Genomic DNA, 17763 nt, shown 5'->3' on the forward strand with positions numbered 1-17763 from the left:
GGGTTAGGAGCTCTGCTCTTTTCTGCACAGCCAAGTGTCTTGTTTTGCAGCGAGGAGAGGCAAAACTTAGTCGAATTTGACTATTACTGTCTTTGCGGAGAGGAAGCAGAGATGTGCGCACCAGCAACAAAGGCGCTAGTTGGTGTGAGTGGAGTTAAGTGCGTGGGGTGAAAGGAGGGCAACATTTTCCATCAGCACCAGAAGCACTGAATGGACTGTTTGATAGTCTTCACCTCTCTTTGGATTTACTTTTCATCCGGGCAACGTCGTGTGGAGTTTTAGAGAAGTAGAAATAACTCAGGGAATATAAGAAGAATTGTGGTCTGTGGATATGGCTGAGCCAGACAAAGGTAAGTTTTTAGAGAATCTAGAGAAGTTTCAATAGCCGGAATTTTGTGTTTTGAGGGGTGCGATGTAAAAACACACAGGGGATCCACCGATTGAAAAAACGTAGTAGAGTGTCGTAATAGCCGAAGTGAAATTTTGTCTCTCGTTATTATTTTTTTCTGTTTTACTGTTTTTCATTCTCTGCCAGTGCGTTAAGGATGGATACCTGTTTACTCAGTCTTTTGGTTTCTGTGGACATTTAGTTTTATTTTTTACTTGTGTTGTTATAGAGAGGAACACAGAAAGAGAACAGTATGTCGATGCGGTGACTTTGTGACCCAGAGGATGCTTCAGGTTCAAAATATACAATAGGTGGGGTATGTGTGGTGGGGTATCTGAGCTTGAATGGGACGGTGATACAATGTTACAGCAGTGGGGAACAGATTGTTTTCTAGTTGTGTCAAGTCAGACAGAAACAGCTAGAAACACAGGAAGTTAGGTGATCAATTCAACCATCAGAATAAATTGAACCTATTATGTTAGTTTCCTTCTTCGTGACTTTTAATTTTTTGAAAGTGGTAACACTGAGTGTATTATTCTCTGTCAGTGTTGTAGAATAAAGGTGCATGGAAAGCACCAGACATCCAACAGTCAATGAGGAAAACATCCACTAAATGTGCAGAGAACAGTTTCTCAATCAATTAATGTTGCAGTGTTTTTCATAACTGAACTGAAAACATGGCAATTAGTCACTGGGACTGTACTTGTTATCATTCTCTTAATTATAATTTACTGATGAATACACAATGTTCACAATGGTCTGATTATTTTAGTCATTTTGGGAGGAGGAAATTTAGGAGTACTCAAAGAAGACAAGTAGACTTATTAAATAAGCTGTTACACTGCTTAATGAAACACATCTGGAGTGCATTGAAGAGAAAAATCATGTTTCCATCTTAGATTTATTTGGAAGTATTTGTCTGCTCAGAGCAGTATTACATTCAAACAGGGTTAGATTCCTGTTGTAGACAGTCGTCTACCTACACAGTGCACCACAAATTGTCCTAAGACCATGTGATGTAAATCTAAATCATGACAAATGTGTTACTGTCTAACTAACCAGAAAAACCTACTGGAAGCACATTGTTTTTGAAAGTGACCACAATTTTCCCCAAGTTAAACGTTTCATTGGATATTCAGTTGCCTAATGTAAACATACTGCTGTTGGGGAGTGGATTTGGTCACGTGGGCCCGTGAGTTTTGCCTGAATAGTCGATGTTAGCTATTTTCATTGTCATGAGTGAGTTTTGACAACCTAAAGCCCTGTCACTAACTGGTTTTATTTTGAAAATTGACACCGGAAACGCTTGCTTTTAATGTCAAAGAACTTGACAGTGGTGCTGGTGCCTGATCGGAGTGCGGCAGTATTGAAGGTAGGGGGAGGGGCTGCGGTGAAGGAGCAGAGTGTTGCAGGCAGGACAGAGCCGGACATGAGGGAGAAGGAGAAGCACTGTAGCCGCTCCGCCGGCTTTATTGAGCGGCGTGTCATCGTCCACCGGTCCGCCGATCGAGGTGCGGTGCGCCGTGGGTTCTGCACTTTCTGCTCATTCTCTGCTTATTGTGCTCAGGCTTTTCGGTAGCTGTTAAACCCCTCCGCTGCTCTCTGTCTTTGAGTGTTGTGGAAGGAGCTGCGTTTGGTTTTTTCAGGAGAGCTCCAGATATACCGCAAAGTAGCTTTGCTGCTGCCTCTGATGGCATTTTTCTCAATTATTACTGTCTAACCTCTAAAACTGTCACGCATCGGCGCTGGTCAGTGTTCCAGCTTCATGTTGTTGTTGTGCTACAGTCAAATGAATAGACGAAAAGTTGCAGTGGGCTATGCAGTTGCAGTGAGGTATGCTGGTTTAACAACAGAGTGGTGCTGATAAATTATCCAAGGCCTCCTCTAAGTGCCATAATCAAATAAGTGAGGGACTGAGGGCTTGTTTTCCTTCCCGGGGGTGGGGGGGTGGTGGGTGCCGCATCGCCTCTCTCATCCGGATTTTGGCGTTTTGTACTTAACGTTAGGATATTATGATTTCGTCCCTCCACCAGGTGAGGATGCGATGACCGGGGACACGGACAAATACCTGCGGCCTCAGGACCTCAAAGAGCTGGGGGATGACTCCCTCCCTCAGGAGGGGTACATGGGTTTCAGCATAGGAGCCCGCTCAGCCAGGTAAGCACCTGTCATTTTTATTAGATACATATCATCAATGCACTGCAAGTACAGCGCTGTCAACTATTTGATCCAGTTTGTCCTTCTAATATTAAGGCCAGATTATATTTATCTGGCTACATTAACTGAAGTATGTGACATCATGTTTACCTGTTCACCTTATATAGCTACACAGCTCTTATGATGCCATATCTGATGTGATTTGCAGTTTTTCTAGACTGTGTAGTGGATGTGAGACTGAAAGAGTTTATATAATGGGCAGTCCCCTGAACATACACACACCGACAGAATAAAGGAAATCACCAGAGAAAGCAGCTGGAAAGTTGCCATATAATGATTCAACTTGACAAAATGATTCAGCGTTTTGTGTGGCCTCATTCAAACCCATGCAAAGATTACAAACGACCCATAGTATAACACAAGAGATATAAGATGTTTCTTTGAACTTCGATACCTTTGATGCTCTCAGCGAACAGCTGCACTCCGAGATTCGGCCCAGGCACGACTACAGTTTCAAACAGCGGACAAAGTATGTAGTGGAAAACTGGCAGGCTCCAGTGAAAACACATCAGCGGCACACAGAACAAGTGTTGTGCAGCCCCAGAGTGTATTGTTGCCACACTGACAGATGGCAGATGCACTGTGATGGTTAGGATTGATAAAAACAACTACACTGACTGTGACAGGAAGCTGCTAGCATCAGCGGGCCACAGCAAACAAGGGAAACACTGAATTAAATGGAGAAATTCCATGTAAACAAGCCAGTTTGATGAGGCTCTAGGGTTGATATCGGAAACAGTTTTGAGTTCACAAATGTAATTATGTGACTTGCTTGTTATTATTTTAGATTATCAAAATAGTAAGAAAATACAAGAGGTTGGTGAACACATCTAAAGGTTTAGATTGTGAGTTATTTGTTTCTATTTAACAAGAGTTATACTGTTTATGATTTACAGCTATGTTTACAATCAAAAGAATGCTATATATGAAGTTTGTGTCATTATTGCTTTTGTAAGAATTATGTGCATGTGATACAGCTAAACTGTTCCTGTTTTACTGCTGCTTTTCTATAATTTGATTTACAGTAACAGAGCAGTTTGCAAGCTAAAATAGATTTTTAAAATTGTTGACATGTCTCTTTGCAGGGGTGTGGATGTAATGCTGTGAAAAATCTGAAATAATTTATTGATCAATGAATGTATGATGCTGAGCAAGTTCTTTTATTTTCCTTAACTTTCCGTTTATGACATCGACATTGCATGGTTTGCTTTTTGACTGGGCTGCATACACACAAACACACTCACACTCATGTAAGCCTAGAAAACACTTGTGCCTAGTTGTAGCCTGCAACCATGCAAAAGCACAGCATCAATGTCATATGGAAAAAAAAGAAAGCCACATCATGCTTCAGTGTCTTCAAAATGCTTTGCTTTTCACTCTTCTATTTTGTTCTTTTCCTTGTTTTCCTGCACCCTGTCTCTCATTCTAGCCCTAGAATCAGGTAAGAGAAGTAGCTGTAGTAGTAGTAGGCAACATTAGGTGTGAATGGTGTCCCTCCCTTGTGACCCTTGAACTACTGTTTTAACTCCAACCTTACATCCGTAAAACCTCTAACCCAAACCACAAGTCATCCATTGTACATTGATGCCATTCGGTGTTGCTGTGTCTCTGTTTGTGGTAACAGATTTGTCACGTCGTTGCTGTTCCGTGTTGTACTTTGAGATCATCACTCCACTGTAGCTGATCACCATTCACCCTATTTTCTCATCCGCCTAACAAAAACCATCACATCTGCAAATTGAAAATGTATTTATTTTTTGCTGCAGGTGTGGGGAAAGAGGCAATGTTGCTGGAAAATGAGAAAATAAAAGCAGCAGTTGCATTTTGTGCAGACTTTCCTTCAGTTTGAGTTGTCCGGACTAATCCCCCTAACTTTTTGATGTGGTTTGTTCTTAAATGGCACTTTATCTATGTTTTTGTTGTGCCACTAAGTGTAACTTCCAGGGATTAAAAACATCAGTTTCTTCATAATTCATTCTTTTTATCCACCCTATTTATGTGTTAGTAATTGGAGATGCCCCAGCATTATTCAGGATGATGATTCTGGATGTTAAATCATGGTTTGCAGAGATGGAAACTTTGCAGCCTGAGATTACATGTGAATTTTGGTCCAGCATTAAGAAATCCTCCAAGTGCATCAAAGACTTCACCAATACACAGACACATACACACACTCATGTGGACACACAATGGCTCAAACGGTTGTCTCTTTGAGTCCGTGCAGAAAACATAGGTATATTAATGGTAATGAGAAAATAAACAAGTCATGAGAGTCGGAAAATTGGCAGTCTAGTTGATCAACAGTAAAATGAATGATGGACAGAAAGGTAGAGAAAAATCTTCCTTTGAGGGAATTGTAGGGCAGACTGCACAGTAGAGTCAACATAACATGGCTCTGAAGTGGGGCTGGGAGAGAGGGGAAGAGATGATTGTAAAGAAGGGAGCTGGTAGGTGCCATGACATGAGGGACCAGATGACAGCCAATAAGAGATGGAGCAAAAAAGGAAGGAAATGAAAAAGCACGGATGTTTATGGAGGAGAGGAGGATGGACAGAATAAAAGAAGCTGTGAAGAACAAATAAAGTCCTGATGAGAGCAGAGAGGGAGTTGGGGGGGGGGTCATGCCAAGCGAGTCCATTCAGGCTGTACAGAGTTGCTTGGTAACTTCGATGGTGGGGTAGGCAGTCTGTGCTGAATAAAGGGCTTCTCTCTGTGCTGAATAGTGTGCCCACTCAAACACGCTGAGCTCTGCATTTTCTCCCCCTCGCTCACACCCCCACACACACGCACGCACACGCACGACACATCAATACACACATACAGTATGCACTCTGACAAAATAAGGCACGGAGTTGTCGGCTTTGTCGCTGGGATTGTATCCTTTTGTGAGCCCCTCACAGCGTGCAAACGCACACAAAAACGCGCCCATCATGTATGTTATTTACACGCCTATACACACAAGTGCACATATTCTCACTGTATAGTGGCTGTGCGTTTACACAAACATTTGGGCTTTTCTGCACTGATCAAATCCCTGTAGCACAAACGGCACAAGGAAGAAAAAAAAAAACCCTGAAAGGAATCTACAGCACCGCATTGAGCCTGAGAGGCTGCAAAAATAGACACACGTCACCACACACACAGTCATAAAGCAGACTGCAGCAAGACAGATAGAAAAGACCAGCTTCCCTTTTGTATTTGGCTACTCTGAAACAGGTCTAGGTCAGCTGCTAATCTTAGAATACAGAAATGTCAGTCTTTGAGCTCGAGTCGGCTTTAAGAGTTTGAAACACTTTAGAGTAAATCTTATTTCTTTCGCTGTCATTAATACGAGATTTGCACAGAGAACTCATGATTTTCAGACTCTCACCTGTCAGCCAGGTGCATATACATACAGTCCACTAATCTGTCATACTTCATCATTTAGACACACTTAGTTACATCCGTGTTCGTGATGCACACCAACCACACCTTCATATAGAAGAGTCGTCTGTGTTTTCTCTCAGTCTACCCACTTTTCCTCCTCCTCTTTCTCGCTATCTCTTAATGCAAACAAACTGACCTCACACTCATTTCCATCTCTGAATAACCTACTGCAGTATCTTTCACTTGCTCAACTGCGGGCTCCTTCGTTTCTTCCCCTTTTTTCCATTTATTACTTTTGGACTCTCTCTGTCCAGTAAGTAAAAACCTGGTTCCCTGGAGGTTGCATATAGTAATGGATTCCTTGCTTTTTGTTTTATGTTGTGTTCCCCTGCCCGTCATTTATCGTTGCCCGCGGCACTGGGTTGCGTGGTAACTTGTAGCCTCCGCTCCTTCAGTTCGGATAGGTCCAACACACTCAACCGGAGCTCGTTCGCACGAGACAGCATGATGATTGAAGAGATTCTGGCCCCCACAAAGGACACGGTAAGATCCATTTCTTGTTATCCTCATCATGTTTTCAGTCTTTTCTTTACTGTTTCTTGCCCTTTTTCACTCTATACCCAAACCTTCTCTTTATCGCAGTCTCAACTCACCTTTTCTTTCCTTGATATCTTTAGCTGTCTGGTTTTCAAGCGTTAATGTCTCTTGTTCATCAAAATTTCCCAGTACATCTCTTCTTTTCTTCTACTTTTTCATCCTCTGTGCTCTGTCTTTCCGTCAATGGCCTGGTTAAAAAAAGAGAACTCGCTAGGTGGAATTAAAACAGGGAGCAGGGAAGCTTTACTTGTCTTGCACAAAGGTCATAACAGAAGCAATGTTGATGCCATGCTTGCTTTTGCCAAAGTGCTGAGGGTGAGTGTATAGCACCTTGACGAAGAGTTTATTCAAACCTAAGGGCTTTGGGAGGCCCCCCTTTGCTTTCTCATGGAAAACTGCAGTGCTCTGCAGAGCTCACCCTGCCTGTCCAGCGCTTGTTTTGGTGGTCAGGAGAAAAAACAGAAACTGTAAGATCTTATTATAAACAGTATTGGTAATATAACCTACAACTCCAAAGACAACATCACGAGAGATCTCTCACTATACATGGCCAAAATATGCACTTAACTCAGCTCTCAACTCTCTCTTTTACAAAATAAGCGAATGTTTTCAACTTTTGGATGTACTTTTTTTATGCTAAAGAATCTTCCATTAAATTGGTAATTCATCTACCTGAAACTCTGCATAAAGTCAAATCATTTTCTTCATACATTTAAATGCCATCGAACTATACTCTGCTGCAGGTTGACAATGTTTCAGTGACGGTTGCATCTGCCACAAGCTACATTGGGATTATTTGAATTTAGATGCCTAAATCATAGGACCACATCATCCTCTTGGAGATAAGGCCATGCTTTCTGTGGTTGAAATCAAACCCTTCAGTGAAACAAAGTTTGACTTCTGAACCGTCTCTCTTCTCCCTTAAGCTTCAGAGTGTCTGTAAAGACATTTCCTACTTGGTTGACCCTCTCAATAAGGTATAAAGTCGTCCAACTCGTTCGTCAGTTTTGTTATTTTTTCGTCACTGTTGCTGTGTTTCAATTCCCATCTCTCTTGAGTTTTGCTCTTTGTATATGTGTTTGTTTTGGGTCTGTGCCATTCTCATCTCATTCGTTAGTGCTGCTCTGTGTTCACAGTCGTTCCCATGCTACTTCACTGTACATAAGTTCCCACGATTCAGTGTCCACATACATGATGTTTTAGTAAAGCAAATTTTCATTTTCTAGGTTTTCAAGCATCATAATTGTGGCACATTCTGTTTGAGTGTATATCCACTGCAAAGCACATTTACTGTGTTGTGTTGTAGTGTCTTTTTGTCCTGACTAAGGTGAGACTGTGGGTAACAGTGACACATGTTGAAAGATGAGAGTCAGGAAGCTGTAAATGTTATCAGTTCATTGCTCCATACCATGCATGACTCAAGGGCCATGTGAAAAAGAAGGGAGGCTCAAAGTTACCTGTTATGTCCATGCAGTGATTAATAATTAGCTCTCTTGTCTTCTTGGTCTGCCTCTTTCCCTCTGTTCTCTATTTTCTGGTTTCTGGTATCTGCCTATCCCCTGACTCTCAAATCTCCTCTTTCTCTGTCTTATCTCTTCTTCCTTCTCTCTTCACCTATGTCTCCTTCCAGCATCTGGCCGTGACGAGAGACTACAGCTCAGAGTGCATGCGGCGCTACAGCTGGACTCCAGACACCATGGACCACAGCCACAACACTGTGTCCAGTCCCATTCATTCTGGGTAAGGACAGCTGTACCGTCTCTTCAGATGTACCAAGAGAGGTTTACCAGCATGCACACGCTCTATACTGCATACACAAACTCCTTACGTGTATACAGACACATATACTGCATGTACATCCACAGAACTATTGCAGAAATCACACATTTTATTTGCTTACTGCACAAATCTTGTCTTTTGTTCTCCCCCCTAAGAGTCAATATTCAGCAAACCCCTGCAGCACTGATGCAGACAAGGCGCAGGGCTGTGGGATTTCTGCAGTGCCGCTACTGTACACATTACATTATAGCAACAAAATACACAGTTCATCTTCTGAAGCTCTCATGTCACACTGTAAGTGTAGAGACATGGTCCAGAAGTCACCCCTATGTTCACTGATGTGCTCTATTTGTATCATCGCAGAAACAAAGTACAGGCGCTGTGTGAGCTCATGGTACAGTAGCTCATGTGTTTCATTTGGGTAAACTGATAAGATTTAGCTCTTATGCCATTCACATGCTTTGAATATATGATGTTATAAAATGTTATGTCTTCTCTAAATAAACAGTGCTTTCTTTGCACAGAGCTTAATGCATAAATTCTTTGGTGTTATACTCAGAAATAAAGTCCCGGGATCTGTCATATCCAGTTTTGATTCCTTTCTATTTTTGATCCATCACCACCCTTTCTGTGTTAGTCTGTCTATTTATATATTATTTTGTTCATTGTCATTTTGCCTTCAGTGTCCCTAATATTTTCAGTTTTCCTTGATTTTTTAAAAACCTTCCTGTCATCTTCAGTAGTTATTACAGATCCCAACAGAGGTTGTGAAACTTTGATACTAAAACTAGGTTCTGGGGGTTTGCCTCCTGCATTGTCTCCATGTGTTTATTTTGCAGCTTCTCCTCCCCGCTCCCTCAGTATGACTCCAGGTGATGACTGAGTTTGCTGCTTTCACCCATGATGCCGCAGTGATGTCACTCACTCCTCCGCCCTCTGTCTCCCTCTCATCTCGTCACTCTCTCTTCTCTTCCTAGCCTCCTCTTCTCCTCCAGTCTGTGCTCGTCTCATCCGTGTGGTCTGGTGTTTCATTTGCACTGCCTACATATTAGAAGTGTAAAGTCGACGTCTTTTGGGAGTTTTGATGTGCCATCTCTTTCTCTCACAGTCTCTTTTTCACGGTGCACATTAAGAGCAAATCTTCAGAGTCTTACAGGAATTGTGCTTGCAACATACAGTATTGAGAAAAGCAACAGTACAGCACATAACAGAACAAATGTATTGAAAAGAAGAGCCACATTTGGCTGTAAACATAGGACCTTAAGCAGAGTTTTTCATGCCTACACATCACTCCATCCTCACTCTTTACTTGTGTCCATGGTTATATTAACAGGATGCCACAAATGCGCTATTAATTAGATGAGTGGGACACATTACATATTAATCACATTAACTCTATCTTGGTGAAACATTTGTGCAGGTGTTTAATATTTGATCACTGAATGCTGCTTTAGAGGAACTGAAACTTTGGCAAGTCTCACCTTTAGCCTCAGAACTGGAAACTAAACTTTCTGCGCCTTCATTAGCAACCTGTTTAGTTTCAGACAGTGTTTAATGTTCTAAATTGAGGCAGATGAAGGTGAGAACTTCCAACTTTCAGAACTCAAAGCATGTTTTTTTTCTTCTTTCTTTCATTATGTCTCTTGCTCTCTCTCTCTCTATTTTTGTTACTTCCTCTCTTTTCCTTACTTTGTTTGGGTGTACGATGATCACAGCATGGGAATCGTCCTCCTCACTTGTGTCCGTGGTATGGCTTCTGTCCTTTCTTTTTCCTCTGTCTGTGTCTTTTCCTCCTCTAACATCGCTCTTTTTCCATCTCGCAGGTTCTTGGTCAGCTTCATGGTGGATGCCCGCGGCGGCTCCATGAGAGGCAGCCGCCACAATGGCATGCGCATCATCATCCCTCCCAGGAAGTGCACGGCACCCACACGTATCACCTGTCGCCTGGCCAAAAGGCACAAACTGGCCTACCCACCTCCCATGGTGGAGGGAGAGGGTCTGGTCAGCCGGCTGGTGGAAGTCGGACCAGCTGGGGCTCAGTTCCTCGGGTAGGACACTCGAGACATTCCCTCTGCTGTGTTGATGAGTTGCATTTTCTAATATCCACTTAAAATATCATGACTCAGAGAACGGTTATATATTGCAGCTAATTAACCACCAATTATTACGTAATCAAGGAAACGTCTCAGCTGCTCTGACTGTTTTATTGTTCTCTCATTTCTCCGACAGTCCTGTCATTGTGGAGATCCCTCATTTTGGCTCCATGCGGGGGAAAGAGAGGGAGCTGATTGTGTTGAGGAGCGATAATGGTGATACATGGAAAGAGCACCAGTCTGACGCCAGACCAGAGGACCTTGTCGACCTGCTCACTGGGATGGATGAAGGTAAACGAAAGGTTATTCTGCATGGCCCAACTTTAACCACAGAGACTGCAAATACAGTGTGATAGCCTGCAGTATGACTGAATGGATGAAGGTGAACTGAACCACTTAGGAAAACCTATACTACATAACCTCAGGCTATGTCAGGTGGTGACCTAGAAAATCAGACTTTCACTCCGGAGGCATTTTTTCTTTTTTCTTTTTTTAATTCATGCTGTTTAGCCTATTTAGTGTCCTTTTGTAGTGACACTGACCAAACCACCTTACCTCAGTAGTTCCTAACATTTAAATGCATGCATAAAGGCTGACCTCTCAGGAAAAAGGCAGCGCCCATTAAATGTTGCTTAAAATTACATTTAAAAAATACTATTTTCTGTCACAGAGCTGGACAGCCCTGCTGAGTTGGAAAAGAAGCGCATCTGCCGCATCGTCACCAGAGATTTCCCTCAGTATTTTGCTGTGGTGTCACGGATAAAGCAGGAGTCTAACCACATGGGCCCTGACGGAGGCGTGCTGTCCAGCAGCACCGTGCCCATGGTGCAGGCGTCATTCCCGCAAGGGGCGCTCACCAAGAGGATCCGTGTTGGCCTGCAGGTACAGCAAGACTCCTTTGATCAGCTCAAATTTAATCTGTTTCATGACTCGGCGTTTTTGTTGCAAATACTGTCCACGGACGTATCATTTATTAATACCTGACCTAGTTTTGGTTGAATATTTGATTCCGCTTGACACGCCTGGCCCAATTATTTTTGTGGGAAGTTCAGGAGAAGTTTTCATGGAAGAATTCTCAAATTTTAATCAACAAACACTGAGCCTACAACTTTGCTCTTTGCACTTGTCATCCTTTGTTGTTCTTTAGGCTCAGCCTGTGCCAGACGACATGGTGAGGGCGGTCCTGGGCAACAGAGCCACCTTCAGCCCCATTGTCACCGTAGAACCCAGGAGGAGGAAATTCCACAAGCCGATCACAATGACGATCCCTGTCCCACCTAGATCGGCGGAAGGCCATCCCAGTGGCCACCGAGGCGACTCCGCACCTTGCCTACGTCTGCTGTGCAGCATCACTGGCAAGTGGATCTTTGTATAACTAGAGCATGACAAAATGTGTAGGGTTACCTCCATCCAAATTGCCTCTACAGGATTAGATTTGAGTTTAGTTTGACAGACATTGTATTCTTAGTTGCTAATATATGTTATTTGTGATGCCAGACAGAGTTGTTCAACCATTTATTATACATGAAACAGAGTTAGTAACTCAGGATCACTGAAAATTGAATAGCCGTGGGTACATCAGGCCTGTACTTTGATGTCAAAGGCCACTGGTCGATAGAGGGAAGATGAAGAACTGAGAAGATAAAAGGATGGGGATTATGAAAGCTAGAACACTGGCTCAGCTGGAAAGGCAGTGAGCTCATCTTTTGGCCCATGTTTCATACAGGAGGGACGTCCCCTGCCCAGTGGGAAGACATCACAGGGACCACACCACTGTCCTTTGTTACTGATTGCGTCTCCTTCACCACAAATGTGTCGGCCAGGTGAGAAACGCACATGTATGCACATACACGATGCGCAAACCAACCATACACACAGCACACCACAGTATTTTAAATTCCATATAGTGATTTACCCCTCACATAACTTACCTGATATACGTGTCCAAATATATGTAGAGATTACAATGTTTTGTTTATTTAAGCCAGTTACCGAAGTTTGACTGCTGAAGCAAAATCAGTAACTAAAGGGACACAGTATAGTCGTGCTGAAACAATCAATATTCAATTAATTAATCAATCATTTAAAAAATATTCAGAATATTTTCTGGTTACAAAAAGCTGGATAATTAATACTTATTTTCAGCAAATATAAAATATCATTACAAGAGCCTACTGTAAATTAAAATGGGACCAAAACAATGGTTGTTTCTCTTCAGTTTTTTTGAAAGCAAATTATGTCATTTTCCAAGCTAAAATGCCAAAGAGTGAATCCTAAAATCTATCACAAGAGAAAATTACTGTCAGCTGGCACTTGAATCTACAGACTTCTACTCTTAGCAGCTGTTTATTCTCCTGATTTCAGCATCTTTCTTTTGCTCTCACTTTCACACAGGAGTCAGTTCTCGTCTTGTCTACATGTTGAGACTTACTTTAACCCCTTTATTAAATTAATTAAGTGACTTGATAGTAGATTTTTTTCTCCTCCTGACACTGTTCAGTATTTAAATAGACATTTTTCTCTGTGGCCCTGGATACTGACAGGCATACACCTCAGTACCAAAGTGATACAAACTCACATCAGCACATTGTTGAGGCATAACTCGTAATAAGGCTGCTAAACTGACCCCAGCCAATGAACCTCTTGGTTACAGTACACAAAGTCATGAACTCTCATCTTAACTAGATTAGTGTCATGTGGCGAGTATGCAGCCTGATATTAACAGAGCACCCTTTGGTGATTACTACGCAGCTGTCATGTGTCTGTGTTCAACCCGCAGAGAAGTGATGCAGCTTGTTTGATTTATTATTTAAATAATTTACTATTTCACTTACACTACAGAGTTGCAGCCCTATGAAAGGTTTGATACAAAAATTGCTTACATATGCAGTGTAGAGTTCAGTATTTTAGATTGTCGTAAATCATCCTCATATTAAGCAAATTGTTTACTTGGCTAACTTACCCCTGTCTCCTTTCCTCTTCTCTCCTCTCCTCTCCTCGTTCCTCTGTTCTCTCCTCCACAGGTTCTGGCTCGCAGACTGTCACCAGATTCCTGAGACGGTGAGTCTAGCGTCTCAGTTATACCGGGAGCTGATCTGCGTGCCGTACCTGGCCAAGTTTGTGGTGTTCGCCAAGATGAATGACGCTGTTGAGGCTCGGCTGCGCTGCTTCTGCATGACAGATGACAAGGTGGACAAGACCCTTGAGCAGCAGGAGAACTTTGAGGAAGTGGCCCGGAGCAAAGATATTGAGGTGGAGTTGCTGTAGTACTTAATATGCCACAGTAAGAAGTCTAATAGATTACAAATACACAAATGAATAAATAGGATAGGATAGTGAAATGCAACACCATATCAATTCATCATCATCAACCTTCATCTGCAGAATTTGTTTAAGCTGTGATGCTGCACTTTTGGTCAATTGACTTCTATAGGTTCTCGAGGGCAAGCCTATCCACGTGGATTGCTATGGCAACCTGTCCCCTCTCACCAAAAGTGGCCAGCAGTTGGTTTTTAACTTCTACTCCTTCAAGGAAAACAGACTTCCTTTCAATGTGAAGGTATGACATTTGTCCCTCCTATCACCCTCTTTCTCTTTCTCTCTCTTTGCGAACATTTACTGTATGTTATTCACTCTGATCTAATTTGTGAATGTGCCTTGCTGATTAAATTATGTCAGAAATGATCATCCTCTACTAATTAGCTGACATTCATTCATAGCAATTCCATTTTTTTTGCCCTGTCTGATGCATTGTTTCAGGAAAATTGCAGGAAAATGAATTAGTGTCACACTGTAGAACACACTGTTTGTTTTTTTCATTTTATTTGTCCTAGTCTTATGACATGCATGCCAACTGACCAATGAAATACACTCTACCTGTTAAAGCTTTATATCTATATACTGTATGACAGTATCCAAATTTACAAAAGTGCAATAGGTTGAGATAGAAAGAAATGCAGAAATTTCTACTCCCATCTCTACTCGTTCTTGGGATTGTTTGTATGGTCAACTTGTGATGCAATCTTTTGGCTATCTTCTACAGATCAGAGATATGGGCCAGGAGCCATGTGGCCGCCTCTCCTTCCTGAGAGAGCCAAAAACCATCCAAAGGCCTTCCACAGACTGCCATATGCAATTTGAATATCACACTGCCAACCCACAAGAAGGTAGGATCACCATGTTTGAATAGTTCATCCTTACAGGCCATATCATGTCATCTACATGTAAATGAAACTCAGAGACAGAAAGGAGTGTTGTCCTGACATCAAGAGGAGCCACTGAAGTTCATTTAGCCCAGAAATGACTGCCTGCTGCTTGTGTCTTTTATTAGTGTTAAAGCCTGTGCCAGTCTTACGACCCCACAACGTACACATGCAGCCACACATGCACAGCGTGCTTTGTTCTATTGCTTGGCTCACTGTGGGTATATAAGAATTATACAAAAAAAAAGCTCTCTTCTCATTTGTTTGTTGTGGTGTTGATTGATCACAAGAAACTGTAATTATTTTGCTTTTGCTTTTGTTTATTTTGCTGTTTATATTTTTATTAATCTCAGATTTTTTCTGATGCCTTTTGTTGTTTTTGCTGCTCCATTTTCATCCCCTGAATTTTATTTCCACCTCCCCGCTCACTATAACCTCCCTGCTCTCCATTGTGTCATCTCTCTCCTCTCCTGCAATGCATCTTGGAATACCACAGGATATGGAGTCTGATCCTGATGATGAGGTAAACAGTTCTTCATCATCACATGGAACCGCTTCTTCTTTCTCGTCCTTTCTGTTTGCTTTACTGCAGATGCTGTAGTAAATATGTGGATTGCAAATATTTTGCCTCTGAACAGCAGCCTGCGTGTGAACGATGCTTCTGACTGCACGTTTTTTTACACAGCTATGTCATTGCTGAAGTAACCCCATATAGTGCATGAGTGGAAATGGCAACTGTTTTAATCAGCAAGGACTTATTTATTGTTGTCTTCATCCTGAGTCCAGTGGAGCCAGTTACTGTACCACACTTCAGCTTGTTTTTCATCTCTATCTTCCTTTCCATACATGTTCAACAGGAAATCACCATATCTTCATACTTACTATTAACTCATATAATGTTTCACACAGGATTATGATATCTCTTTTAAGCTAAAGATGAATCCCTAACTCTTATCATTTGTCCACATAGGCATTGTTTTGTGGTATTTGGGGTTTCCCTTCTTCACCCTTGTCCTTGGCTTGTGTGTTAACAGAGAATACTAACACTTAGCTGCATGCCAAAACATTTACAGTTTAATCAAAGGGAGATAAGGCTGTTTGAGTATTTACATTCTAAGTAGAGACTATGTTTGTTATATTCTTACTACATGAATATATCAACCCACTCACTGGACAGAATGTTGATATTGGACAATTCAGCAACCAGGTTATTAAATCCAGTTAATGTTCAGTGGCAGCAGTTTTGAATGTTCAGTGCCACATATAACTAGAGGTTAGGCAAACAACATGGTTAAGGTTTGCAGAAGATTGCAGTTGTACTTTCAAAAACCAACAATAATTGTCTGAGAGGGACACAGACTCCGGTCACTGGCATGAAAGGTGAACACACTAGACCCACTTTCATCACACTAACCTCCACAATGTTTCGCCTTGTTACATAAAGAGCACACAATTATCTGCATTGGCACTGAATGTTGGCATATACTGTAAATTGTAAAATGCAGAATTGTCCATTATGAACATAATTCCTGCAGACTGGTCTGAATGTATATCACTGTCCAAATATTGAAACCATCACAACTGGATACTACAGTTAGTGTCAGGGTTAGGCCATACAGACAAAGCATATATTGTCTGTAGTTATTTCATTGCACTGATATTGAGGAATGCAATAAATGAAAAGATGTAGAGAAACAGTCCAGTACTCTCCAGAGGAGACACTATGATGCACCTGCAGTGCCTCCTTGTGCCACTACTAACAGCATGTTTTGATTCACTAAAAACAGGACAGTGACCATGCACTGCAATATCAAAGTTAACACGTTAGCATTATCATTTAGACCTAATTCTACTAGATTAGAACTACATTTCACCATATTATTTATGTTGAAGCATCTTTTGTTCTTTTTTGTTTGTTTCAGACTGAAAAGCCAGAACGACGTCATACCTTTGCCTCCTTAGCTTTGCGTAAGCGCTACAGCTATTTGACCGACCCAGCAGCGAGTGAGTTTCCCATTTTTACTTTCATGAAATTTTAATTGATTTTAGATATTTCTGTAACTTTAATCAGTTTTAGTGCTTTAAGGTCCCTTCATACAGTGTACTTTTTCCATATACAATAGATACAAAATGAGATCTACATGACAAAACACATTCATCATTCATTTATTCTCTTCACCTGACACATACTCTCACATCATTTGTCATTCATCAAACATTTGCATGGTTTACTGTGTGTTACGCTTTGCTTACCCACCCCATGTTGACAAAAAGTCTCCCTGTTCCAGCTATTATGTTATTTTACATTTGTGAAAACACTGGGAATCATTGTGTGTCTGTTCGTTTATCATTTGAACAAAAAATGTTTCAATTCATGTTGAATAAAAATATTTTTTTGAATTGTTCTCATTCTTTCAGTGGCCATTTCACTCTTATTGGCTTTATGATTGTGTGCGGCTGTGTATTTAATGTGGTAACAGGTTGCACTTTACATTAACTTGATTTCCCCCACAGTGAGACTATGTTAGTGAGAACATTTTGCCATTTACAAGATATTGGCATACATTCCAGACAACCATTATATATTTTTGGAAAAGTTTTCATACTGCATTTTTTACTATTATCAGGACACAGGAGTTTTAAAAAATCTGAGATACTGTCTGTGTTTTATTATTCCAACCTTATCCATCTGAGTCTGTTGTGAAAACAATCATGTTGTTGACAATAATATGAACAATAATGACTTATTTTAACTATTTTGTAAAGTGCAATCTCATATTTTATTTTAAGTCATGACCAAACAAGTAAAGTGATATATTTTTTTATCAATGGTTTACACTTGTGGGGTCATCTCTGGCATTGGAAATGAACCAAATGAAAGGATAATCACATGTCAGTGAAACATATTTTGTAAAAGGCACTGTTGCAAGGAGGCAAATAGATTAAGCACATCAAAAGTCAATAGAATTGTTTTTGGTTACCATGTCATTTTTTGTCACCTCTACCATATGTGAAGCATTTTTGTTCCTATACACAATCCATTCTTTATCGGGTGTAGTTTGTCATTGGTCATTGATGTTAGACTATCACTTGTCATATCATCCTGGATTTTTGAACAGGG

The 17763-nt window shown here is 41.2% G+C and overlaps 1 protein-coding gene across 1 annotated transcript in view; it reads left to right on the top strand.

Moving 5' to 3' along the window:
* Positions 1-17763, top strand: part of LOC108897297 (ankyrin-3-like) — a 93811-nt gene that overhangs the window by 55937 nt on the left and 20111 nt on the right. Inside the window, 16 exon segments of the mRNA XM_051076931.1 lie at positions 2422-2545; positions 6412-6514; positions 7495-7545; positions 8199-8308; positions 9187-9219; positions 10171-10395; positions 10577-10731; positions 11111-11322; positions 11588-11795; positions 12167-12263; positions 13464-13692; positions 13874-13999; positions 14483-14542; positions 14544-14606; positions 15139-15165; positions 16565-16646. Coding sequence (XP_050932888.1) covers positions 2422-2545; positions 6412-6514; positions 7495-7545; positions 8199-8308; positions 9187-9219; positions 10171-10395; positions 10577-10731; positions 11111-11322; positions 11588-11795; positions 12167-12263; positions 13464-13692; positions 13874-13999; positions 14483-14542; positions 14544-14606; positions 15139-15165; positions 16565-16646 — 1905 coding nt within the window.

This window comes from Lates calcarifer, linkage group LG16_LG22 (genome assembly GCF_001640805.2).
Source record: "Lates calcarifer isolate ASB-BC8 linkage group LG16_LG22, TLL_Latcal_v3, whole genome shotgun sequence".
Classification (NCBI taxonomy): Eukaryota; Metazoa; Chordata; class Actinopteri; family Centropomidae; genus Lates; species Lates calcarifer.